This window comes from Cryptomeria japonica, chromosome 8, assembly GCF_030272615.1.
Source record: "Cryptomeria japonica chromosome 8, Sugi_1.0, whole genome shotgun sequence".
NCBI lineage: Eukaryota > Viridiplantae > Streptophyta > Pinopsida > Cupressales > Cupressaceae > Cryptomeria > Cryptomeria japonica.
In genome coordinates, this window is record NC_081412.1 from 685,973,888 (window position 1) to 686,001,840 (window position 27,953).

Here is a 27,953-nt window from a genome sequence, read left to right on the forward strand (position 1 = left end):
AATAAATATTGTTGTCGTCTAAAGGGACAAATTTTTTTAGGTGATTGATTGTGAAAGGCAAGTCAAAGATGTTGACTTCATTTTTAAAATCTTCATTGAGTCCATAAAGATCATGGGTGCTAATGATATTGTCCATCATTACAAACAATGAAAAATTAAAAGACAAAAGTACTTTAAATGAAAAAATATGTAAAAATTGAACATTGGATATTATATGCTCTTTTGACTTGGTGATACAAGTGATTGGCACTCAAATAAAGTGAAGTTTAAGAGATTCAAATGTTTGTGACAAACTCATGTGCCACAAAACATCTTTGAGACTCCCAAAAGTTTGAAGTCGTTGAAAATAAGTTTAAATTATTTTTAAATTTCAATGTCATATTCACATACATTTTAAATTGTTATTTTTTACAGCATTAGCTTGCTAAGACTTGATTCACGAATCACATACAATTGTTTTGAGATGATCTATGAAAACATGGGAGGCATTGGATGCCATGGTCATTAGCCACTACTGGAGTATTTGGAAACAATCAAATTCAGAAGAGGCCCAAAAGGTCACAACATTGATTATGGATGATAGTTTGACTTGCGTTGACAATCTTCAATTTCACCATTCATATCATGAATATGATCAAATTTGATGATATCGATCAACCATATTTGTTAAAAAACTATAATAACATCACTTCCATGATAAAAAAAAATTAAAACATAATAGCCAAAAAAGATGACCTAAAAAAATTTCAATTCACTCATTACCATCCAAACAAAACAAACACACCCTTGCATCTCCTTGCATATGCATCATCCCCAAATAGTATGGCACAAAGATATTTTATTTGCCAAGGAGAACTATAAGATGCAAATATAACAAATTTATTATTTTAAATACAAATAAAAAAAATCGAAGTGTGAAAAAAAAATCATTCATGGCTGCTCAAATGAGGTAAGAACACCCTTGCATCTCCTTGCATATACATTATCCCAGATAGTATTAACATAGATACATTTTAGCCAAGGAGAACTATAACATGTAGATATGATGAATTTGCTATTAGATAAAGATATAATTCTGAAAAACCTTTTCAAATCCAAACCTGGTTGATGATGTTAAAAAAACATTTTTACAACGAAGCCATAACATTTGTGTTCTTCAAGATTAATAAAAGAAAATTGCTTGCAAATGGTGGTACATCCAAGGCCAAGATTATTTGTTCCTCCAACCAATTGCAATCAAAATTCTATATATGCATTTTAAATATTAATCATTTTATATTTAAGTTGCATTGACTTTCTCTTCACTCAAAAAGTATAAACAACTAGCTGCAAAATGAAAGAAGAAAATCTTAAGACTAATTTATATATCCATTCCAACTTGCATCACTTTATCTCATAAGAAATGATTACAAAAAATTAACGGTGAAAAATTGGGATATAACCCCTAAATGTATCAACTTGATGCGTCTATGGTAGAGCTTGCCAAAGTCAATGTAGATGCTAACGAAACTCCTACATATGATGTACCTAATGGAAATGGCATTCCTTTAGCTTGTGGCTCAAATGATGTTCTATAATCACTCTTCAAGCCTGCAATTTTATCACTTGCAATCAAGTGACAATATAATCCTCTTAGTAAAACATTTAACAAGTCAAGTAGCTTATGATATCCTATGATCAGTTTTCAAGATTGCAACATCTCATTTGGTATGATCAGTTTTCAAGACTAGTTTTTTCACTTGCAACCAATTGACAATACATAGCCATTGTATATTAACTGTTTTACGTAATCAACATTCAACACAAATTTCATACCCAAGAGTAAAAAAACATTAAAGAATTTTTTATTTATTTTTTAGTGCGCAAGGAAATTGGTTAGAATCCTTTGGTATGATATTCTATGATAAATTTTCAGAACTGCGACTTTATCTCATTTGGTATGATGATAAGTTTTCAAGACTTTTTGTCACGTGCAACCAATTGACAATACACAACCATTCATATTAACTTTTTACATGATCATCATTCATCAGAATTTCATACCCAAGAGTACAGAAACATTAAAATATGTGTACAAGGAAATTGGTTAGTCATCTCCACCCATGTCCAGAGTTCATCTCTGGTAAACATCTTCTTCCTTACTTTATCTGTCAGCATCTCAGCTGACTAAATTTCTGATTCTTGTTAGCAGCTGCTAAAGAAAATATTAAACAATTAGAATACAAAAGAATAAGCACCCATCAATCACCAGCAAGGCTTAAACACCACTCTTTGTTTTCATGTTTACTGTTGCATACATTTAAATTTCAAAAACACCTCAAACATCTAAATAATCGATATACTAACATTGTACACTCCACAGTCTCGGTCACAATCATTCAACTTCAATTGCAGTTACAACCATAGGATATGAAACCTCAACCGTTAGATCCATGACTAATGAGCTTTGACCAAATTTTGACAAACCCTTGATTCCTTGAATATGCAGTCTCATTCTAAATTCTAACAAATAAAGATCATAGAGGTTTGGTCAACACTCCTTACATTTGCTGCCTGATTATTTTGATAAATGCAGAGATGTGAAAGCCAAAGATGTTTACTCGTTTCTGGGACCTCAAAGATAGTAAACACAATCAACTTAGAAAACAACTGTATCAAGCATCGTCCCTAGGGTCTGAACTATGTTTGAAGACATCAGATTCGAGACATGTTCCTCCAGATGCTTTTTAGCATCTTGTCTTCCTACATTGGCAATAGCAAGCTTTTCAGGAGGTAGTTGGTCCTCTTCTTGTACAGCCTTATTATACTTGACTGCAAGATCAAGCATTTCCTGCAGACAAGAACATTTTGGATGAGATGCTAAATGTGCAAATTAGAGCATGCAAACAGATTATAATTAAATTCAGGACATGCTTAACCCAACTCCCAACCTGAACTGTCTGTTCATTTGTCTTAGCATGACAATCAAAGCGTTGCAGGGTCAGACCATCAGCCCATTTCTTCTTATGCAAGTTGAGTAGCATCTTTTCTTCTAACTCATTTTTTCGATAGTTAATAGCAATCGAATAATAATGTCGATTCAAACCATGGATCAATGCCTATGAAGAAAACTCAGAGTACAGATTAAATGCAATTAGTAACTCTTGAAAATTCTGTCAACACCCAACTTGTGTAATTCAAAATAAAAGTAATAACTAAATTCAATTAACTCTTAAAATCCTATAATACCTACTAGTTCCTTACTTGAATTGATGGTTTATTCAGATGCCCAAGATTTGAAGTTGTTTGTCGAGGCTCCTGCCCAAGCATCATAGTTTGTGGATTGATTAAGCGGAATGCATCAATCACAACCTTTCCCTTTACACTTTGAATAGGATCAACAACCACAGCAACAGCTCGTGGATTTAGAGCCTCAAAGCTCTGCAAGAATACCCAATCAATTTCACCATTTACACCACAAACAAATATAACAATTTAACTAGAGAGTTTAACGATGCCATTAAGTTAAAATGTCCTAATTACCTGCTGGGTGTTGATATCAACACCTGATAGCCAACATCCAAAACCAGGATGTGAATGGTACCATCCTACAACCATCTCCTGTCTACAAACATACATAGACCAATCAAAGGCAGTAATGAAGGGTGGTGACTCAATTCTCATGAGTCTTTCACCAGTGAAGTATAAAGGGGATATCAATCAAAGAAGAATCATTCAAGCAATCAAGAAAGGATTAATGAAGGGAGAATCATAAAAGTAGGAATTCAGCATCAAATATCAATTCATTCAGCTATATACATAATCAGAAATTCATTCAATAATCAATCAATCATACTAACATCAATCATTCAAATGTCAAAAAGCATTCAACAGCAATCAATCAATCAATTATACAGACCTCAACCATTCAAATATCAATCATTCAGGCATTAATTCTTTCAAGCAATCAGCAATAGTATAGCAAATACATTAAGATATCAATTTTGAATTCTAGTTAGTACTTGCAAACCGGACAGGATCCAGGCTCACAAGGTAGGCTAAGGTTTGGAGAGATGGGCTCTTTTCCTACCTTTAACAAACTAGGGACAGGGTCCTTGGTTTTGTCACTGTTGAGTTAGGAACAGGGTCTTTTAATTCAGCAGATTTGCAAGGTATTTACGGGGAATTCCCGATTTGATCAATTGAGTATCATGCTATGATTTAATGATCCAAGTATTGTTGATCTTTGGCATGACAGTTTGAAGATTTATCACAGAAAATGAAGATAAGTTCTATTTTCAGAATTATTCATAGATTTATAAATTATACATATAATGCAATTTACATCTTGAGTTTGAATTGTTGTTTTAAAATTTAAAGCAAAAATGAGGAATATCCCAGAAAGGACATTACAAAAAATCATGAATATCCCAAAAAGGACATTACATCACTCCTTGTGATGTTGCCGAACAATATTTGAGCAGCAAGTTTGATTTGTCGGATTTTGTCCCTGATTGGCTGGATCAATCCAAGCTCGCTTGCTTGCCTTTAATACGAATGTGCTTCTGACATTACTTATTCATGCACTTCATCCAGAACAAGCAGTCATCTTATCCAATACAGTCACTACATAAATGGTTTATCAAAAGTCCTTTATATGTGAAAAACAAGGTTGCATGGGTACGGGGGTACTTGGAGACACCGGAGACTGGTACTGGTACTGGTATGGCTATTTTTTCAAAATAGGAGACGGGGTACTTGGAGACGCCAATTTTTTTTAATATAATTTAATAAATTATAGAAAATCTGAAAATATGATGACATTGAACTTTCAAAACAAGAATTAACATTAACTATGAAGTTTAGGATCAAAATGTCATACAATCATTGTGTCATAGTGAAATATCAAATACAATATAAAATATATAAATGCAAAAAGTTAAAACTTAAAAGTTTTCAAATACATCATAAAATTAAAATTAATAATTTGTTTTAACTTAAGTCTTAAAACAAATTCATAGTATATGAACTGTGAAAAATCGTAGAAGTTAGAACCAGAAAAATCATGAACCCATGAATATCGGCAGTAAACAAAATTTGAAGTTCGCACAGAACAAATTCGTGGATTACGGTCACGGATTAGTGGAATACTTGTTTTGCAGTTCGCACAGAACAAATTCCAGTTGGATTAGCTTTCCTCTCCCATAAACCCCGAAAATCCCTTCACGCAGTTAAAAATGCCTGAAAAAAACAAATCGCGTGGCTCAAACGTGTTCGCAGTGTTTTGCCACGAAAAAAAAGGCACTTTTTAGGGTTGCAACAGTGTTTTGACTGGAGGAAAAGTCGCGAAAAAGTCACACGCCACTGTTTTGCCCTTTTTCCGACCAAGATTCCTCAAGACACTTCCTCCTGTCTCCCACCCAAGTCCTCCCAGAGGCACCAAAGAATCCTTAGGCGCCTCCTATACCGGATACGCGAACCAGTACCGGATACCCGTACCAGGTGGTCACGGAGACGTTTCCCTACAACCTTGGTGAAAAATGTATATATAGAGTTTACAAGACGATGTTCTATAAAAAGAACAAATCATTTAAGTGAATGACTAAAAAGCTAAATACTAAATAAAACTTAAAAAGCCAAATAATAGAAAGCTAACCATGCATCTTTAATAAAGAAGCAATAGTTTACACTTAACTAGCTAAAAGTAAAAACAAAAAAGCTAAATGACCATTAATAAAAGAACTAATTATAGGTGACTAAAATATAATTAAATATTCTAATACCCTCTCGTCATGGTCATTCTATCTAGTACATCAAGTTGCCCTCTAAATTTGACAAACTTTATCAGGCTCGGAGACTTAGTGAAGATATCTGCAATCTGATCTTCTGTTGGAATGTACTGCAATATCACTGATCCATCTTCAACATGCTCGCGGATGAAATGACAATGTAGTTCCACATGCTTGGTCCACTCATGAAAGACTAGATTTTTTGCTAATTTCAAAACCCCTTGATTATCACAAAACAAGGGAGTAGGTCCTAATTGAGACATTTGCATGTCTGCAAGCATCCTATGTAGCCAAATTGCCTCACATGTTGCCTTAATAGTTCCCCAATACTCTTCTTCAATCGAGGAAAGGGCTATTGCATGTTGCTTCTTGCTGGTCCATGTGACTGCACTTGTGCCCAAGCTGAAAACATACCCAGAGGTTGACTTTTTGTCATCAACATAACCTACCCAATCTAAGTCTAATAAAACCAACCAGCCTAGGATCTTTGCTTCTCTTGTACAAAATGCCAAAATTAGGAGTGCCCTTCACATAGCTTCGCTGCAATCCAATGATTAGCTTTTGGGGCTGACATGAAGCGAGAAATATAGCTCACAACATAACTGATGTCAGGTCTAGTGATAGCGTGATAGATGAGGCTGCCCACTAGTTGCCTGAATGAAGATTCATCTACCACAAGTGAATCTGATTTGGTTGATAATTTCAGACATATCTCCGTAGGTGTAGATGCAGCTTTGCAATCTTGCATCTGAAATTTATCCAGCAGGCCCATGACATACTTTGACTGAGAAATGAATATGTGACTATCAATCTGCCAAACCTCTACACCGAGACAATAATGGAAAAGTCCCAAAACTATCATGTCAAAATTCTTGCACAAATTTTGTTTGACCTGCTTGATCAAATGTGTTGCACTGCCAGTAATGATGAGATCATCAACATAGATGACTAGAAATAGAATATCATCACCCGTTTTTTTGACATACAAATTGGGATCAGAAGGACTCCTCTGAAAGCCTTGATCAATCAATTACTTATCAATTTTTATATACCATGCATGAGGAGCTTGTTTGAGGCCATAGAGTGCTTTGACTAGTCTACATGCCTGATGTTCTTTTCCGGCAACCTTGAAACCTAGAGGTTGTGTCATGTAGACTTCCTACAAATCACCATTGAGGAAGGCACTCTTGACATCCATTTGATGGACTTTCCATCCAAACTGAGTTGAGAGAGCGAGGACAAGCCGAATGGTACTCATCTTGGCTGTGGGAGCAAATGTCTCCTCGTAGTCAATGCCCTCATTATGTGAAAACCCTTTTGCTACTAACCGAGCCTTGTATTTATCAAGGGTTCCATCAGCTTTATGCTTAACTTTAAACACCCATTTGCAGCCAATGGGCTTCTTCCCTAGTGGAAGATCTGACAATACCCAAGCGTGGTTTTTCAAAAGACTATGTTGCTCAACTGCCATAACATGTTCCCACTCAAGTACACCTTTAGCCTCTATATATGTCTAAGGCTCATAAATACTGTGAATGTTGGCCATAAGAGCAAAATTAACTGTGTTCTGCTTCCTCTTACCTCTATATGATCTACCCTCAATGAGCTCATCATCATGAACATCACCAATGGTCTTGGCCCACCACTTTAGGCCGGAGTGTAGAAGTACCAACATCTGTTGCAGGATGAAGAAGATTACCTGGAATATCTAGAGCAAGCTCATCTGGATGTGGATCCGAATGGTCCTGAGGAAAGTCAAGTGGCACAATGTCATGCCTGGGAGACCCCACAACTATAGAGTAAGCAGAATCCCTCCCATCAAGTGGAGCTAAGGGAAGGTGAACACCCATACTTGTAGACTTTGGAGGCTGATCCTCAGTGCTCAAAACAAGAGTATCGGGCTGAAAAGGCCCTCATTCTTCATCAAATACAACATCTTGATTGAATATAAGACGATCAATGTCTACATCAATCAAGCGATAAGCCTTATGGTTGTCACTGTAGCCAGTGAACATCAATTTATGACTCTTGGAATCTAGTTTGGTGCGCTTGGCATCAGGAATCCAAACATAAGCTGTAGAGCCAAAAAAATTCAAATGACTAATTTTGGGCTTCCTACCAGACCAAGCTTCCTCTGGAGTCATCTTCTTAACGGCCTTTGTAGGAGACCAGTTCAAAAGATAGACTGTAGTGAAGACTGCTTCCGCCCAAAACTGCTTTGGAACATCTCCATGTTCCAACATAGACCAAGCCATCTCAGTGATTCTACAGTTCCTATGCTCAACAACATCGTTTTGGTGAGGGGTGTAAGGTGTGGTAAGATGATGCTTAATGCCATGTGATGCACAAAAGTTGGTGAACTCTGTAGAACAAAATTCCCCTCCATTGTCGAACCGAAGAGTGACTATCTAATAGCCAGACTCTTTTTCCACCGAGGCCTTAAACTTCTGAAACATGGTAAACACCTCTACTTTCTTCTTGAGAAAATACACCCACATGCATCTACTGAAATCATCAACAAACAATAGAAAATACCTGCATCCAGTGATTGATGGAGTGTTCATGGGACCACAGATATCCGCATGAACGAGTTGTAAGACCTTGAATGCTCTCCAAGCGTCTCCATCTGAAAACGAAGTCCTACGCTGCTTTCCAGCTTGACAAGCTCCGCAAACTCCATAATTCTGAGTTTGAATCTCAGTTAATCCTACAACTAGATCCTCTCGAACCAACTGAGAGAGATAATGAACATTCAAGCGCCCATAATGTTGATGCCAAAGAGTGCTGATGAAAGTACTCCTAGCTGCCATGGCAAGCTCCTGAGAACTACCAGAATCAACAAGTCTATAAAGACCATGATCCTCAATGCCAACAGCAACTGTAGTGCGAGTCTCTTTGTCAACAATGATGCACTTGTGCAAACCAAAGACGACATCCAGCTGTGGAGAATGCTGCATAATCTGATTGACTGACATTAGATTGAGCTTCATACCAGGTAATACATTGAGGAATATCAAATCCCTCCCACCAGATGAAATTTGAGCGTTGCCCTTACCGACAACATTATACTCTTCGCCTCCTCCAAAGATTACTGAATCAATGAAAGGCATGTACTATGTAAACCAATCCCAACGATGTGTGAAATGTCGAGCGGCTCCAAAGTCAATGTACTAGGCTGATGATTGTACATCATCAAATGGGCTTTGGGCCATGAACGCATACAAGGCAGATTCCTTCTGATCAGGATGCGTGGTAGAATTGGCTTTCTGCTTGAACCCTCCCTGTTTGGATTGCTAGGATGCTATCAACTTCTTGCAATCTTTCACCAAATGGCCAAACTGATGACAATAGTTACACTATAAGCTCTTCTTCTTCGAAGACTGCTGAGATTGACCTTGACCTTGTCCTTTTTGCTAGAAGGATAGAGCTTTACCTTTGTGCTCATCAGAGGCTGTGGCTATGAAGGCTTGTTCAGTTGACAAACTAGCACTGCTTCCAAACTGTTGCTTCCATCAATCCTGCTACAGAAGCTTATTGCAAAGATCAGAAAACTTCGGATCAACACTAGTAGAAGTGGTATTGAGCGTATCAATGATATGCTCGTAGGATCTAGGAAGGTTTTTCAGCGTGATCACTACCATACCCTCTCCAGCCATGGTGCGGCCAATAGCTTGCAACTGGTCATGGATGTCCTTGATCTTCAAAATATGTGCCTAGATAGATGTCTTTTCATCCGCCATGATAGAAAACAGCATATTCTTCAGAAAGAAAGCTCGGCTCTTGTCGGACGTGTTGATGTGTTTTTTATGCACAATCAAACACACAGAATAAAATACCCAAAAGTATCTTATCCTCTCTTGAACAAAGTCCTCCCAAATGCTAAACTTTGTGATCAATTGGAAGACTCCAAGGTTCCTAATGTCAGGTCACGATGTGTAGATAAGCTCAATGGTTTGATGTGATCATGCTGGAATCACAAGGGGACTTACGCTGTACATAAATGCTTGAATACTACTGGAACTTGATCATCTGATATTGCAATCTTGTGATGCTTTCTTTCCTAAACTAACTTGAATTGAAAAAAAAGGACAAACGGGAAAGGGTTGAGGAATTCTATTCTAAGGTCTAGAATGCAGAAAAGGTGAATGATTCGATGCAATCCTACTAGGCAAGGTCTCACCATCAAATCGAACAATCTGACACAAGTTCAATGCAATCATCCAAGGTATAATTCAAAGATGTTCAAATCATTACCATCCAAGTTAATGCATAAACAATGGACGTATAACAATTGAAGTTAAGCTCATATAGCTCTAGTTGACCATGCAAGGCACACTAACAATCAACAAGAGGCTAGTGGTATGGACTAAATGGATTCCACACAAATGCATTTGACAAATTCCTCCATTCAATCTAATCAACATGAAAGCAAATGAGATGTAGAAACCATGTGACTTATTGAAATAATACATTTCACCATGACTTCAATGAAAAGAGTATCTTCATTTACAAGTCTTAGCAACAATTCCTCCTATTCTAATCCAACTTCTAACTATTATTAAATTCCCCTATTTTTTATATTCTCCTTTTCTATTAACTTCCTATTAACCTTTACAAATGACTTTGAGCCTTATATATAGAGTTCATTACAATTCAAAGGCTCGGATCAATTTGGAATCAATGGCCAAGATGAAACCCTAATTAGGGGGTGTTACAAAAAACTCTTCTTAGCCAATGAAATAATTACAATATTTGGACACATGTCCTCTCTTGAATATTTGACCAATAGATGTGAGGGTAGGTATATTGGAGTTTGTGCCTCTATGGATGAGCTTGGTTCATTACATCCAAACATACTAATGTGGAACCTTCTGATTGGGTGAGTAGTGACTAGGATGACACCTCAGTTTGCTTGTAGACTTAACAGATTATCATGAAGGAATGTTGAGCAATATCTCTTGATACTCAACATCTCAAGCTCGCTCGATGTGGTGATGATGGGAAGCATCATCATGATTAAGTCAATTCTCCATCTTTGCTTGGTTATCTTGCCTTGAGATAGTTGTATGATCTCTCCTTTACACTTCAAGGTTTTGACCTCTTCATGTCAACATGATGCGGTGAGAGTTCTTGAATAACTTGAGATCCTTCCTGTGTAATCACCTTCCTTCATACCCTTGTGCTTGCTGATGAAGTTTTCTTCTTGAAGATGTATGGTGGCGGTGATCTTGAAATCTTCCTCCTTTTACTCTTTCAAGGTGTTGTTTTGTAATTTGCATCATCATCCTCTCGCATTTGCAAAACAAAACAAGTATGGTATCAAACGCACATGATATATAACCTTTACACACCCTCTCAATTTGATATGGACTCTGATTTTTTATGTGTTGCAGGTCTGATAAGTGCATTTATAAGGGAGGTGACTCCTTTCCATTGGCAAAGGAAGTGAGGTTCGGTCTTGCTTATGTAGAGAAGGAATATGCTTGCTTAAAGTGAACAAATGACTGATTTTAGATTAGCCTTTATAGGTGTGCGAGGGAAAAGATGTGCCTTCTTAGCTCTTAGGCCCACCTCATAAGGCTTTAAATGCAATTAGTATTATCTCCAAAGGCTGACTTGATTGCAACTGAACAAGACTCAAACCCTGACGCCAAAATGTATTCATTCAAGTTGTTGGGCATAGGAATTAGGAAGTTCGCTCCAAAGATGGAGCAAAGGAAGTGGAATTCGCTCCAATGATGGAGCAAAGGAGTGATTTCCACTCCTAAGGAGCAAAGGAAGTGCATTAAACTTCAACATTTCCAGCGGTTCCTCATCAAAATTTTCATCAACTTGGTCCTTTTCATGGGCAAAGGTAGGGTTCCATGCAAGGTGAAGCATCTAGATTCGTTCTCCCCCTTAATTAAAATTCATCAAATCACCATTGAGTATGCAAGAGAAGTGACTTCGCTCCTAAGGAAGAGCAAAGGAAGTGAAATTCGCTCCTAAGGAGGAGCAAGAGAAATCACATTTGCTCCCAAGAAGGAGCAAAGGAAGTTTGCTCAGACATAGTCAAATTTTTAGGTTGCTGACTGGAAATTAGATTCTTTGCTTGGCAGCATATGATGACCTTATGCTCCTTAGAAGGCAATGGGAGGAATTTCGCTCCTAAGAAGGAGCAAGGGAAGTGCACTTCACTCCAAGGAAGGAGCAATGGAAGTGCAGCAAACTTACCATCCTCAGCTCTTTCTATCAACTTTTTCATCAATTCATCCTTTCCATTGGATTCACTGCATCCATTTCAGACCTCTAGAATGCAATAGGAGTCATGCTGGGGGTCACAATAGCAAAGGAAGTCAAGTTCGCTCCAGCAAGGGAGCAATGGAAGTCAAATTCGCTCCTAAGGAGGAGCAAAGGAAGTCAAATTCGCTCCTGGGAGGGAGAAATGGAAGTGACTTAAGGTTTAAACTTTCAGAATTTGATCCTTTCACTTGCTCATGCCATGGCAATATACAAGGTGAAGCATAAGAAATGCTCAAGGTATGTTCTCCACGCATCGAAGTTCATTAACTCACCTTTTAGAATGCAATGGAGGGAAGTTCGCTCCTAAGGAGGAGCAAAGGAAGTAAATTTTGCTCCAATTGATGAGCAAAGGAAATCACATTCGCTCCTCCAAGGGAGCAAAGGAAATCTTCATGCACTTCACTAAATTTTCACCCTTGCATCCTGCCTCTCAGTCAAGTGCCATCAAACCTCTTGGATGGTAAAGGAAATCATTCAATATCTAGTGGAATTTCATCCAAGGGTTTCACTTACCAAACCCCTTTCTTCTAATCTTGCTCAAATTGACACCTTACTTGACCTTCTACACTCGACTCGACATTTCATCTCAGATTTTTTCTATTTCAAAGATGATTACCAGACGAAGGAATTGTCTCATACTGGCCTTTGAGAGACTACCCCTCCTGAACGCAAAGGCTAATAGCCAAGACTCTACCAACCTAGAAAACAGAAAAAAAAAAGTGGAGGTCCCCATTTGCAATATTAAATATAGGTGACTAAAATATAGGGATCACCTATATAATTAAATATAGGTGACTAAAATATAATTAAATATTCTAATAACATGTTCAATGTATTGTTTTGCACATTTTTAGGTTTTTATTATAATTTTGGGGAGATTCAAGTCAGTTTTTTAAAATCCAAATCGCACAGTTTCCAGCACAGCTGGAAAAGTCATATATTTTTGGCATGCGCAGTTACAGTACCTGACCCACATCCATGTCATACTGTACCCATATCCATACCAGATACAGCAGTACACACATCTAAGGAGGAGGAGTGGGCATATCCAGCAACACAACAAAATATTTTAGGTTAAACCTTGCAAGAAGATTCAGATAATTAACCTGATTATGACATGCAAAAGGCTGGCAAAACAGAAATCAGTGGTGAAACTTTGACTTTACTTCACATGGGAAAGAACAATGATAAAGGCCTTCTAAAGAATCTTGAACAATAAACCTTCAACTAGCAATGAGACATTCACACAGCAAGAACAGAGGATTAACAAAGATCCTCATTTGTGCATACATTAGAATTTCTATATATGATAGTACATACTTTTGTTCTCCATAACGAATGGCGAGACAATCATTTTCTTCCTACAGTAGAACTTTGTTCTTCATAGTTCTATTCCTGAAAATAGCTTCCCAAGTGTTTTCCAAGGCAACAAACATAGAAATCAAGGCATCCAATTGCTTATGCGGAGATTCTGATTTGTATGTTACATTCTTTTCAGAATTCTTTTAACTAAATGTGTCCCAAGCTTGATATAAAATTGATCCATCAAAGACTAAGTGATGCACAGACATCTGATTAAGACCACTACATAACTGAAATGAAGACATCAAACTTATACAGAACCAATACATTAAGAAAAAATATTAGCAACCTTCACATGACAGATTGGAACAATGCCACCAGTAAACATAGTTCAATGATACTTAGGAATAAGGAAACATAAGAAGGCAGAAACATGTGATAACACTCAGATGAGACATTCAGTCCATACAAAAAACACATCACCAATGACTTTTGGCTTATGTTTCATGGCACTTCTGGGAATGTCCCAGAAATGCCAGGACATATAAGCAATACCAATCTAGAAGGCCATTTTTTGGAGAACAGCAATATAAAAATTATATATATGGAAATGTTTACAAAGTTTAGATGTATATGACAACAAGATTCAAGTCTAGACATTGACAATGCATCATATTTGAGATTCAATGGTCATTGACTCAAATATGATAGCAATAAAAAAAATATATATTTTATTGTTCAATAGTGGACCTCTTGACATCCGTGGAACAGATGACAGACATTACAGGAATCACTTACTGCTTCCAGCATGGTTTACATACTCAGCAAGTACTCACCGTGTTGGCAAGTACTTGTCATTTTCTGCCCTTTGTGACTCACGGGTTTACTCATGAGTTGCAGGGATCGCTCTTACTCACCAAAAAATCGCCGGACGTGCTCAGAACACGCAAAAAATGTAACGTAAAAAATGCACAATGGGTAAAATGGGTAAAAACACAATTTTTTTCTTTTCAAAACCCTAGTTATTGTCGAGTTTTTGCTGAGTCAAAAAGTTTGGGCTTGCTGAGTACTCTCTGAGTCCAAGTTTGCGATCTATGGTTTCCAGGACAAGGCATATGAGGTGTCCATCGTCCATGTCCCAGAAACAGGTGTAGAGATGGGGATGCAAAGTTTGGGAGCAGAACACATCACTGTATAGCTTTAAATTTTTAACCCATGGCAAACTCATTAAAAAGTGCCAAAATAGCAAAGACTTGGGTTCAACTGATACTAAACCTGTTACCAACTGACGAAACAGACGAAGGGGCCTAAACTGATAAGAGAACAATTGGTGTCCATTTGGATGCCTTTAACTTGTTCTAAACCCATCACTCACAAACTTTGGGGGCTTCCAGAAAAAAGGTAACTGGGCTGTGCATCATTCAAATTATCCAAGTTTTGTCTTCCACTATGTCTCATTGGCAGAAGCATCTGATAGGGAACCCCTTAGATTCTTTATTAAACAACAGGACTTCTGCATCATTCAAATATCCCAGCTTTGTCTTCCATGATTTGTCAAGGGAAGAAAACATTTTAAAGCATCCCCTTTACCTTCTTCATGTACATGTGATCGAGTCTATGTAGAGCCACTACAGAGTTTGCTGCATTTGGAGTGCACAGTGGTCTAGTAGGTCTGAGAAAGTCCAATTTTGCATCACAGAAAGTGAGTGACAATTTAACGGAGGGTTTGTAGTTGACAGCATTACCAGTTACTCCCATTGAGAGTCACTCGTGCACTTTATGAAGCCGATTTGCAATTGGTAAGAGAAGAACAGAGTCATGGCCCATGTACATGTAGTTTTCCACCACTGGGTTTCTCTATGATAAAGAAGCTGTTGTATCATGTTTTCTTGCAGCATCTTCATTATTTTCTGTAACAGACAGTATGTCACATTGTCGTTCTGCTTGAACTTAACAATTGTCTTAGAAAGCAACACTATGTATGCAACTTTCTGCAAGGTTCTTTTAATTTGAGCAGATTTGTATTCAGTTTCAGTCATCAATTGGTAAGCATCTGTGATAGTGAATTGTGCATTCAAACGTCCAAAGCAATTTCATATAAAATTTTATTGGGCCAGACATGTATAACTCGAGTCATCTAAAATAAAAAGTTTCAATAGAATAGTTCAAGCAAAATCAGACATTTTGAGGGAGAGAGGTACTCTAGTTCCAAAATGAAAATTACCTGCCAGTCTGCTTAAGCATGTCAAGCATATTCGTCTGAAAAACATGATCAACTGCTTCAACACTTACTCCAGTACCGCTTTGGGGCATAGCAAATACATCTACTACTCGAACTGTGTACTCATCAACAAATTCACCAAGCATCAGTCCCATAACCTCCATTGGTACTCCAGCTCTACCTGAGTATACACAAGTCCACATGCAAAACATCAGCAGTTGCACTTAAGTACTCAGATTTTGCTTCCTATGTAATTATGTAAAGGAATAAACTTCACTTGACACACGCTAGAGAGGTGAACTCCAGGAATAAACATTAACAACAATCAATGTTTAATTGCAGAGGGAACTGAATGAGAAAACAACATAAAGGTTACTTTTGATAGAACTTTATATTCAGACTCCTGAAGCATATTAATTTTAATGAAGTAACTCAAGATGTACAATTATAATCTATAGTAACACCAAAAAGAAATGCAAATTATGTTTAGTTGTTCGCTTGCTATTTTGACATCCAATCAGACTTCTCATTTATTATGCTGCATAATGATCATTTTTGCCTGTATTTCAAATGTCGAATTTTCCTTATGCATGGCTTTAGCACCTGTTGCTTTAAGGCAAAATTGGCTAGTGTATAGGATCAGTGTTTGTTATTATTTTTGTCAGTTGGTTGAAACTGTAATGAAGAAGGGTGTCAATTGGTTAAAAACCTAGCTAATAATACAACATAGGTTCTTCTCTTGGCAATTTCGAAGCTCAACACTTATTGGAATGCGCAAGTTCAAAGCACAACTGCAAAACAATTCTCCTACAGGGAATGCATGACAGTAGTCACTAGAGCTAGGCAATCCCAATCATCCAGGAATTACACTCAATCACTCAACAAATCATCCCAGCCTTGCAAATGATTAAATCTCGATAGTCTTGCATGTGACAAGAGAGTTTCTCGATGTCCATAGCTACTATGGATCATAATTGGAGGGCAATGAGATTTAGACAATCCAAGGCACCACTCACATTGCAAGTTGTGTATATCATGTCACAAGAATTCATAGGACGTCATTGTTTAATGATGTTAATAATAAGTTGCCGGTTTGGGATCAGGTTATGGTACCAGGATTCGAGAATGCCAATATGACAAAAAAAATGGGGTTAGGTAAGTTTTGGGTATGCCTATACAAAAAACATATAAAATTTTAAATGTATAATATTTTAGCTTTAAAACATGAATTAAGTTCAGATAACCACATAACATGCATACAATTAACAAAACAACCATAAAATACTACTTTGATGCCAATTTGTCAAACTTGAATGTCGAAACTTGTCAAACTTGAATGTCATGATGGATACATTCGATGCTCATCAACTCTGATATTAAAATTAAATATATAATGATATCTGATTGAAACAAAAGAAAGACTCATATATTTACCAGCTCCAGAACTAGGTAAATTCACAATACTTGTGATATCACTTATCACTGGGTTCATTGTGAGCACAAGATGAAGCCATAACTCTTTCAACTGCCACCAAGACTCTCTCTGAATTTTCCACCTCCTCCAGACTAATCTGGAGTAGCTTGCCCAGAACTTGTGCAGGAATGGCTAGGTTACAGGCAAAGGTGACCAACTGGAGAATAGAGATCTCCGGAATTTGACTGTTAAATGCAGCTATCACTCTCAAAGAACTGCGACCAATGTTTTGAAGAAAATGAAGTGCTTCCTTGGGAAAGACATTCCCAGCTTTGACCGTCTGAGAAAAAAATCTGTTGGAAATATCCACACAAAGGCCAAAAGCAATTTTCCTTGCAATATGAAAAACTGAAAACATTTCAGCAGCTTTAAGTGTGTGTATGAGGAAGAACCTGCCCACCCACATCTATGTCTGCATGAACCATTGATATTCCCAGAATTTATCACACCAAACCCAAAGAGGCTCCCTGATATGTTTGCCGGGATGCTCAGGGTGGATGTGATAAGGTGCTTTGCAGACACCTCTCTCAGACTCAAGCAAGGCAAGCCATTCATAAAAATTGTGGAGGATGTGATATCCACTACACAGAAGGCCGTGAATGTATCTGGATCTACACTTAGCATGATAAGTAAAAGCAATAAAAGGAGGACATGATTTACAGCCAGGGTACATATGGGAGCAAATAACAACAATTTTTTAAAATATATTTTAAAAATAAATTAAAAATCCCACAGATTCACAGCAAGTGTTCTGGCTCCTCTGGGTTCATGTCTTGCAGCCCAGATTTGTCCCAGGTGGGTATGTCACGGATTCAGAACAAACCCGTGGCAAATTCTTTTACTCTTTTTTTTATTTTTGCTTCTCCTTTTACTGTTTTTACTTACCACAATATGTGCATATCCAACCCTGAAGCAAATTGGACCAGAATCCAGGTTTGCAGGCGAGCAAACCAGCAACATAGTGTTATTAAATATAAAAGGTACAAAGTTGATTGTATTTTCCTTAAGTTTTACGCAAATATAGGGTAAAATGGTAAGAATTGAATCCTTAAAAATAAATATTATTTTCTAGGAGTTCACAATTTGTTTTCTATTCCAGAAGTTGTGGTGTAATTGTAAATGGCAGCACTTGTAAAAGCATCACATTGGTTCAAATCCAACTCACTGGAATAAGGTAGCCTGAAACTCCATTGAACATGTAGTAAAATTGTAGCATTTGAATTTTGAATATGACCTAAAATATCACTGAAGATTTACCAATAAAAAGGCCTCATATCGACACACTACTGAATCACACAGCACAAAAGACTCAAAGTAAAATAATTTCTCACAGCCAAAAAATTTGTTAGTTCTGAACATGAGATCCAAATAAGTGTACTTGGCAGATCCCATCTCTCAATGGCAGAATAGGGTCTTGCTCAGTGAGGTCCCATCTGAACACATGCACTTGGTCCTGCTGATTTACGGTTTGACAGATAGAAGACTGAATTCTCTTTATTGGGAGAGAGCTCGACTAATTACCTACAGGAATCTACAGCTCAAGATCAACTCTATCTTGCTGAAGTTTCTTTTCAATAACCACCTAAACCTTAAGGCTCTAAAGTTAAATGACCACAAACATACTACTACTAATAGTTCTAACTCAACAGAGCCAAAAAAACCCAATACTCAGCCTTGGTGAAAACTCTGCAATTTTCTTGAAGATTAAAAAAAACATAAGTTGTAGAATTGTTGCTCATATATAGATCAATAATAACGTTCAATACACATTATTGATCAATATACAGGTTCAATACAATGATACTGATCAACTTCAAGTTTCAATATAAATAAAATTACAATTTATAATTTCAATGTTCATAATCTGTAAATTTCATCTGCAACTAAAGCTCCTAAATGGTTGTGGTCATGGCCCATGGGCATCCTCAAACTGGATGATACTGATGTAGCTTCTTGTTGAGGAGCAACATGAGCCTCATGCATAGGGACATGATGTGAATGCACTGAAATCCCCATTGGTGGATCCCCTTCTGCCTCCTCATATGTTGCCCATTTGGCTGCCTTCCTCTCCAAATCAATGATCTCATTTGCACTAAACCCAATGCAGGAGCATCTGACCAACCTTATTTTCTGCTATTTGCTCAGTTTTGGAATTGAATTCCTCTTCTTTGCCTTGTATTTTTTTATTGTTTGCAGGTGGTGGACGCAAATATTTAATTTCTGGCTGACGGAGTTTAAATACCATACACCTACCATTTATCAGTTAAGTTTTTATCCTTGGCAAGTGGGGTAGCTGCCAGGTCTAATTTTAGGCTGGATGGTTTCTGATGTCCTCTCCTTTTTTGAGAAAATGCTATTTTAAAGGGGATGCGGCAGTGGAGGATGGTACATTGGAACTTGATTAAGGGAATAAATTTTTAACAAAAGAGAAGAAATAGAATGCAGAGAAAAAAAAGTATGCTTCTTTTGACTGAGTTGAACCTGTAGGACACCCAGAATGCAAACTGTCGTGTTTGAATAAAGATTCTCTGAAACGGCCCATTTTGTTCCCTATAAGAAGTCACAAATGATGCATCTCATGTTGCAAATTTGTTCTTTAATAAGAAAATAGGACTCCATGGTTTAACCAAAAGTAGACTCAGATAAAGATACAAAATTTGTGGAACACTTTTGGTGAACAGTGTGGAGAAAATCGGACACTAAGCTAAGTTTTAGTTCAGCCTACCATTCTCAAATGGATGGGCAGACTGAAGTTGTAAACAGGAGTTTGGGAGATCTTTTCCAGTGCTTAGTAGGAAAGAAGCCCACTCAATGGGACTTGATTCTTGCCCAAGCATAATCTGCCTACAATAATTAAATAAATAGAAGCACCACCAAAACCCCTTTTCAGATTGTGTATGGATTTAACCCAAGGAGGGTGGATACCTTAAGAGATACTGCTGATTTAGAAAAAAAGAGTGCAGCAACAGAGGACTGTGTTGATTATGTACACAAGAAAAACTTGGAGAACAATGCAATGAAGTACAACAAGCATGCTGAACAAAGAAGAAAAGAGAAAGAATTTCAAGTTGGGGATTTATTAGTAACACATTTAAGGAAAGAGAGATTTCCCCAAGGAACCTATAACAAGATGAAATGGAAGTAAATTGGACCATGCAAGATTTTAGGAAGTTTGTAGCGAATGCCTATGAATTAGAACTTCTTGATGATACAGATATTTCACTAATTTTCAAAATTACTGTTCTATATCATTATTACCAAGATCAAAGTGTGAAGAACATTGTGCCACTTCCAAGGAATAAAGTTGGATACAACAATTGCTTGAAAAGAAAAGAGATGAAGTTGAAGTTCTCACAGATATCCGAAAAAGCAAGAAGACGCAAGGGAAGTAATACAAAGAAAATTTGATCAAGTGGAGGAATAAGCCAATGGAAGAAGCAATCTGGATGCCTACATCTGAGTTGGCCAAGCATGGGATAATAGTTCTTTGTTAAATGTTATAGACTCATGAATCATTCTCTTCTGTTGTTTACTCAATTTTGGCATTGAGTTTCTCTTGTTTGCCTTTTTTTGTGTGTTTGCAGTGGCTGAGTTGGATTTATTTCCAATTTGCTTCCATGACTGGCTGATTACTTCTATTTTTAGCCCTCTTTGGCGCCAATATGACGGCCACATTTTTAGCCCTCGTTGGAATTGTTATGATGATGCAATGATTCGACAGTTTCATTTCCTATTTTGGGCTGTTGGATGCTCAAGGAATAATATTTGACCTTGAAGAGTTGTTGACTGTTATGTTGGCACAAGCATTTATTTTCTGACTGACACAATGTAGCTGACCCTGCGCTTACCTTTTATTAGTTAGGTTTTTATCCTTGGCGAGTGGGGTGGCTGCCAAGTCTAATTTTAGGATGGGTGGTTTCAAATGCCCCCTCTTTTAGCAGTGAGGGATACGATGTTGGAACTTGATTAAACAAATAATTTTAAGAAAATAAGAAGAAATAGAATGCAGAGAAAAAAACAGAATGTTTTTGACTGAGTTGAACATGTAGGACACCCAGAATGCAGATTGTCATGTTTGAAATAAATAATTTCTAAGTGAAGTGTCTCAGGCTGAGCACCTGGGCTTGAGAGCTGGAAAAAGAATGCTGATGTATGGAAATGTTGTGCTGTTTTTTTTTGAGTTGTTGAAAGTTTCTGTTATCTACTAGTTGAAATTGTGTTACAATTTTGTAAAAGGGTTGCCTAGTTCGTATCCTTTAATTAGGTTCTCAAACCTGGACACCATTAAAATATTAATCCACATCCTCAGCGACCCAATTTGAACAGGAATTGATGTCATCAAAGTCAAATGCCTCAAGTGTCTCCTACCCCTCTACCTCATTTGCATGCAATCAAAGATTCTTTTGCACAAAGACAAGGTCATTCAAGTGCTTTTGAATCAATTTATTGTATTTCTTTGTGTAAATGGCCTCAAAACAAACCAGTTGTTTTTACAACTCTTAAGTGCTATAGAGCTGGGGCAAAGTATGAACGCATTTTTCTGAATATTTGGTATTGTTGCACCAAAATCAAACTTGTAAGGGCAACATTTATAATTTCTTAAGGATTTTATGAATTTAAAGAGTCAAAATAATTAATCTTATAAGCTACACGTACAAAATACATTTTTTTCACCTAGCTATAGAGTAGTTCTCCTACAAATGAATAGAGGTGAAGAAAACAACCAACCCTCTAGCCCCTCAAAAAATTGTAACTCATTATGTATTGTGTCTTCTCCATAATTTTCATTGAAAACCACCCTCACCATACATATGTTGAGGCCATGCATAACCTTCTCATTTTCTCTAAATGAACTATGAAAAAAAGCTTAGAGTTAGAAAAATGGGCAACAACATGAATATATTGGAGTTGTCAATTTGAAGGTGACCTCTAATCAATAATGCATCAAATGGGTTCATATTTGCTTTTATTCAATCCATAGAAATGTTGAATCGTCTCTTTGGTCTTGTACATGGCCTCATATAGATACTCCATGGGGTTTTTATCAGCGTCCATCAATTGTAGAACCATAACCAATGATTATAACACCTATACAACAAAAAAAAGATTAAAAATGAAATCAACAAATTAAATTAAAACGGATTTTTTTTAAAATTATATCATCAAATTGAAATTTCTGGTTTACAAAATCAGCAAATTGTAAAATTATAGAGTTTAAGCCTTCTAGTACCTTGTTAGTTATGTGTAATTTGAAAAGAGAGTAATTGGGGAATCTTCTTAAACAAACGCCTAAATATAAAGGAAATCCTCTCTAAGTTGGAAATTGTCATTTCAAAATTAGTTCAATCTCATGCGGATATTAGAGCTTATAATGGTACAAAATTATTAGGTTGGAATTTACATCTTAAATCTTGGCCTCTTTTCAAAAGTGGGCAGATCTAAAAAAGATTTGGGATGAATACACATAAACCAGGTTACTTTTGTGAGCTACTAAAGATACAAGAAAGAGGAATATGTGCAATGCAAGGTAGTCCTTGTGCTACACAAGGTTTTCATGTTGTTGTACAGGAAACTCTACTTTTTGTGCAAGTGAACACAAGTGTTGTGCGAGTGCTACTAGTTGTTGTACAAAAGATTTTTTTTTGTTGTACAAGAATTCATGGTTGCTTCACAAGGGATTTTGTTTGTTAGTGTACAAAAGTTCATAATGGCTACGTAAAATCTTTTTGTTGTTGTGCAAAAAATTTATGTTATTGTGCAAGAGCTTTCAATTTGTTGTCCAACTACTTCCAATTGTTGCACAAGTAATTCTATTGTTGGGCAATGTGGTTATGCAAGACCCTTCAATGGCAACACATGGGATCCAAAAGACTCTACATGCATTCTAGTTGCTTTGCAAGGGATTCAAGTTGTTGTGTATGGTATTCCTATTGTTGCACAATGGTTTCAAGTTGTTAAGCAAGAAACTCTAGTTGTTGGAGAGAGCTTAGTTGTTGTGCAAAGGCTTCCATTGGTTATGCAAGGATTGTTGTTGTTGCATAAGAGTGATTTGATCTTTACATTTAAAGAATTTTGGAGCCTACTCTCAAAATGCTAACCATTTGATCAACTGACTACTGCTGTTGGAAACAAAAAGAAGGGGTCCCCATCTTTGATGGGGCGATGTGTGAAATGGTCACAACAGACCCTCTCCAATCCAACCTTCCTAAAACAAGGACTCTCCAACCACATTTCACTCACAAACATGGGCTTAAGTTTGGACGATGTGAATGTGATACTCTTTGAGATGAAATTGATCTCTCATGAGATTCCACCACATTCTTAACCTAGCTAAGTTTCTCTGTATCCTTGAGATGAAGTTCAACAAAGTAAATGGTGCCAGGGCTCAAAAACTGTGTATGGTACATTGCCTCAAAAAGTCTATCAGCTTAAAAAATGTTTGTTACTCTCTAGACAACATTATCCACTTCTGCCTCCACCACCACCTCATCCAACAAGTTGTACAAGGTGTCACAAACATTGAATTTATTAAAGATACCAGCTGAATTCAAAAACAGTAACTGTAAAGTCATAAGGAAATTGATCAAGGTGCAATACTACCATCTGTCCATCTGTTAGATAACACGTTGCAGCCCTTATTTTTCCAAATTATTTTTGTGTCCATCTACTTTACTGATTTGTGTTAATGACCACATCATCTAGTAATGGCCCATTCAACTCATAGGGATTGGTACCTTAAACCTTTTACTTGCCATAGTCAGTGCAATGGCTAATTGCTCCTAATAAGGAGTCCTCACAACATTAAATGGAATTTATTGTACCAACTACTAAATATTGGCACATACCAACTTGACATTGTGCCGCAATTAACTATTCCACGCAGTACCTTCCAATGAAGGAAGTGACTTATTAGGGTTTTTCCAACTCAAATGATTGTAATAACGTTGCTAAAATCTAAAGGCCAGAAAAGTAAAATATTCAAATCATAGAAATTTTGTAATAACTCACAAGAAAAAAAATTGGAACTAGGGCTCCCAACAATGCCCAATCCCCATATCTGTGGCCCAATGGAAGAAAAAGAACCCCGTAGATCTCCCTCTAACCCTATACAATAATAACTTATCATAGATATCACTTGATACAGTAAAAAACTTATGATACTAAACATCATGAGTCCTTTGAATCAGATGAAATGTAAGAAAAATTTTACTGCACATACACAATGCACCTACTAACAAATGATTAAAGATGTTGATATGCTAAGTGGGTCCACTTGCTTTGCAATTGTTCCCAACATAAATGAGGAAAAATGTAATGACTACTCGTGAAGGTCATCTGTCAAACCCCACAAATATATAAAATTTAACAGTAAAAATGCTCATATAAGCTTTCCACACTTAACAATGCATCAGATTAAAGATGTTGATATGCTAAGTGGGTCCACTTGCTTTGCAATTGTTCCCAACATAAATGAGGAAAAATGTAATGACTACTCGAGAAGGTCATCTGTCAAACCCCACAAATATATAAAATTTAACAGTAAAAATGCTCATATAAGCTTTCCACACTTAACAATGCATCTATCTTACACTTTCTCAAATAATGGAGATCATCTGGCAAATCCCACAATAATAAAATTCTAACTAAAGATGCTCATTTAAGCTTACAATACTTAACAGTGCTTACACGCACCCCCAATCATCAGAAATTTAAGACATGAAATATCATGCATTTTGAAAAATATTACAATTTACATGTCCTTTTTATGTGTGTCCTAATCTACACAAACAATATCATCTGTCTCCTTCCGCTGATATCCTTAACAGTGTCAATCTTAGTAAATGTGACACGCTACCTATTATATGTATACCATAACTAAGGTAAATCTAAACAAGGTATAGCAAATCATTTATAAGGTGCATTCGTAAGTTACAATCAAACGTGACTGCTGCTTACAAACCTTAAAAACATGGTCCAAGCTTACCCCACACAGTTACTAGCTGCCCTTGACCTAAGATTCCCAGAGATAGAAAACCAAAACATACAAATCAAATCTTGTTGCCAGAGAGTTAAAATCTCTATGAAAAATATCTACATTGTGAAAATTATAAGCCATAAATTTGTTTTAGACAAAAACAGAAAAAAGAATTACAATAGATCAAATAATGTTGCTAAAATCTTAAGGCCAAAAAGTTAAAATATTTTTTTTATTTAACGTTAACTTGTTATGCAGTGTGAAAATGTGTTGCAACGTTTCACTGCTGAATATTTTTTTTAAATATACTGCAAAAGAAAAAGAAATTAACAATAAAAAATCTGTAATTATAACAGAATCTAGTTTGAAAACCTGACAAAAAGATTTCTACACAATTTTATTTTTTTGGCTTCTGTTATAAACCCCTGCAGATGTAGGGGCCTCAGTTAACAAAAACCTAAAGGTTAAAGAATTAAAAAATTCTTATATATGAAAAACCTAGAAAAATCCTGCAATTACTCAAATTTTCTTGCCAAAATAACTAGGTCAATGGACTTGCAATCACTCATTAAAGTAAATTGTTTTTTAATGAATATTTACCGTGCTTGAGCATTTTGAGGAGGGCGAGCGACGAAATGTAGACCTGCTCTGAGGAATCCAGCATGGGGCCGTCTGTAGCAGGCGGTCCCATGCCGCCCGCGCCTGAAAATATCCTCTGCAATCTCTCCATGTCTGATATGACCGTGGGGTAGCCTGAAACTGGAAAAAAACTACTGTCAAGAGCCTATTCTCCCTCGATGAAAGGAAATTACCTTCAAATTTATAAAATGGCGTGCGAACGATTCAGTCTGTACATATTTTGCTTTCTTAAAGAGAAAGAAGAGCGGCACATTTATTCTTTAAACTTTCCCTCTTTATTCTTTTTCATTCAGTTGGGGGTGGGTTAGGGAAGATTACCCCATATTAAACACAATTGAATACTAAGAGATCAATATAATGCAATTTAGAAATAATTTTGTGTGAAATTGGGTTTTTTTTATTTTATTTTTTATTTATCTTATATACAAATATTTTCATGCACTAACACATTCGTCTTATTCATGAGTTTATTTTAGGACTATTTTATAAAATTAATTTAGCTTATATAGATTTAATCCAGTCTTATGAAGATATAAAAATTAATATTAATAAAAGGGTTATGGATTGAGAAAGTAGAAGTAAAAATCAATTATTAGTAATAAAATAACACTAAAATGTTATTTAGTTTCAACATATAATAAGAAGTTTTTATAATTTGATGTTATAACCCTCGATACACTTGGCATCTTCATTGTGATAACTATGACAAGTTTATTACAAATTTCATGACAAGAAATTGAGTTACAAACAAAGTCAGGTTGTTTTGGGAAGGAATCTCATTAATGTTCTACTTGTTATTTTTTACAAAGAAGCAAGGCATTGAAATTTTTGTCTTACTACTGTGAACTAGGGGAGAGGACCCAGTAGTTGTGCACCCTAACTCTGTGCTTCTCAAAATCTTACGTGGAAATTTCAAATCGCTTCCAATTTTTTATAGAAGCTTACTTGGCAAGTCTCTTGCTTATAACTAAGGTTTTAGGGCCACATTAGCATGCTTTTTGCCAAGGTGTCCAAAACAGCCCAAAAAAAAGGTGAGACCAATAGTCGTGCAAAAGGGGCCCCAATACTTGTGCAGTTGATGTGGCATCACATGATTGGTTGCTTTTTACAACTAATAGTACATTTTATTCAGTTATTGGCAGTCATCATAAACTTTAAAGTCGCAACTATTGGTGCAATGTTGTCAAAAAAATTGGACATTAAATCAACAAGTATGGATATCAAATCAAAAAGTATGGGTATTAAATCAACAACTTCTATCACAACAATTGGAACATGTTCAACTATTGGGTCCTTTCCCCTAAGATGTTTGCCTAGCCTTGGAGATGAATGTCATTTTCGATATATTTTCTAATTGAGTTACAAATAAAGTGAGGTTGTTTTGGGAAGGAATCTCGTTAATATTCTACTTGTTGTTTTTGACAAAGAAGTGGGGCATTGAAATTTGTGTCCTACTACTATGAATTAAGATGTTTGCCTAGCCTTGGAGACAACTATCATTTTCTATATATTTTTTATCACATTTTGAGCCCCGAGTTTAACCATCGATTCAACAACGAAAACCCTTGGATTTGGAGATCACGAGACAAAACCCCTTAGATCTCTTCAAGACAATCTCATTCAGATGTTATATTTGTGTTGAAAGTTTTTATTTCATTTTCCAACAGATATTTGCATTTAGAGAAAGAGCGTATTATAATGGAAAATGTGATTCATATCAATATGTTGTTTATTTGATAATATTTTAACATTTTGAATATATTTTTATTTAGCTCTAGAATATTTGTATTGTTCATGCAATCTATTATTGCATCTTTCAAGTGTTGTTGTTTATTTGAATAATTATTTTTCACCCACCATCATATGCTCTCACCTCACCCTCACAATATTTTGGTGATTGGAAAGTGACATATAATTTACATTAAAATTTGTTGAGTTCATCGTTATGGTATTAAAGTAACATGTAACCAATGTATGAAGAATGGAGAGAAATGGAAGAATCGTGACAAAAGAAGAAAGAGCAAAGTATTTCCAAGATACCATAAATAGGACTCTGGGTGGGGAAAGCCAAAATGACAAAGTTATTAACAATGAGCCAAGAAAGAGAATGAATTGTTGACATAATTGTTGTAGATCCAAATTAATATGTTCGCAACCATTTCTTTACAAAATCAAGGTCATACCATAACATCAAAGAGGATTTTTTTTTTCTCCATATACTTACCATCATTTAGTTACATCCCAAAACTTTATAGGTTTATGTTCTATGGAAAGAAGAAGAATAGAGCTTGG

The 27,953-nt window shown here is 36.3% G+C and overlaps 1 protein-coding gene across 1 annotated transcript; it reads right to left on the minus strand.

The window, feature by feature from the left end:
* Positions 1-2,244: 2,244 nt before the first annotated feature.
* LOC131032369 (26S proteasome non-ATPase regulatory subunit 14 homolog) lies at positions 2,245-25,982 on the minus strand. Its single transcript, XM_057963317.2, has 6 exons — positions 25,623-25,982; positions 15,577-15,754; positions 3,523-3,604; positions 3,244-3,420; positions 2,931-3,098; positions 2,245-2,830 (listed from the first exon to the last, which is right to left on the minus strand). Exons 1-6 carry the CDS (start codon positions 25,750-25,752, stop codon positions 2,639-2,641), a joined length of 927 nt encoding a protein of 308 aa, XP_057819300.1. The 5' UTR covers positions 25,753-25,982; the 3' UTR covers positions 2,245-2,638.
* Positions 25,983-27,953: the final 1,971 nt, after the last annotated feature.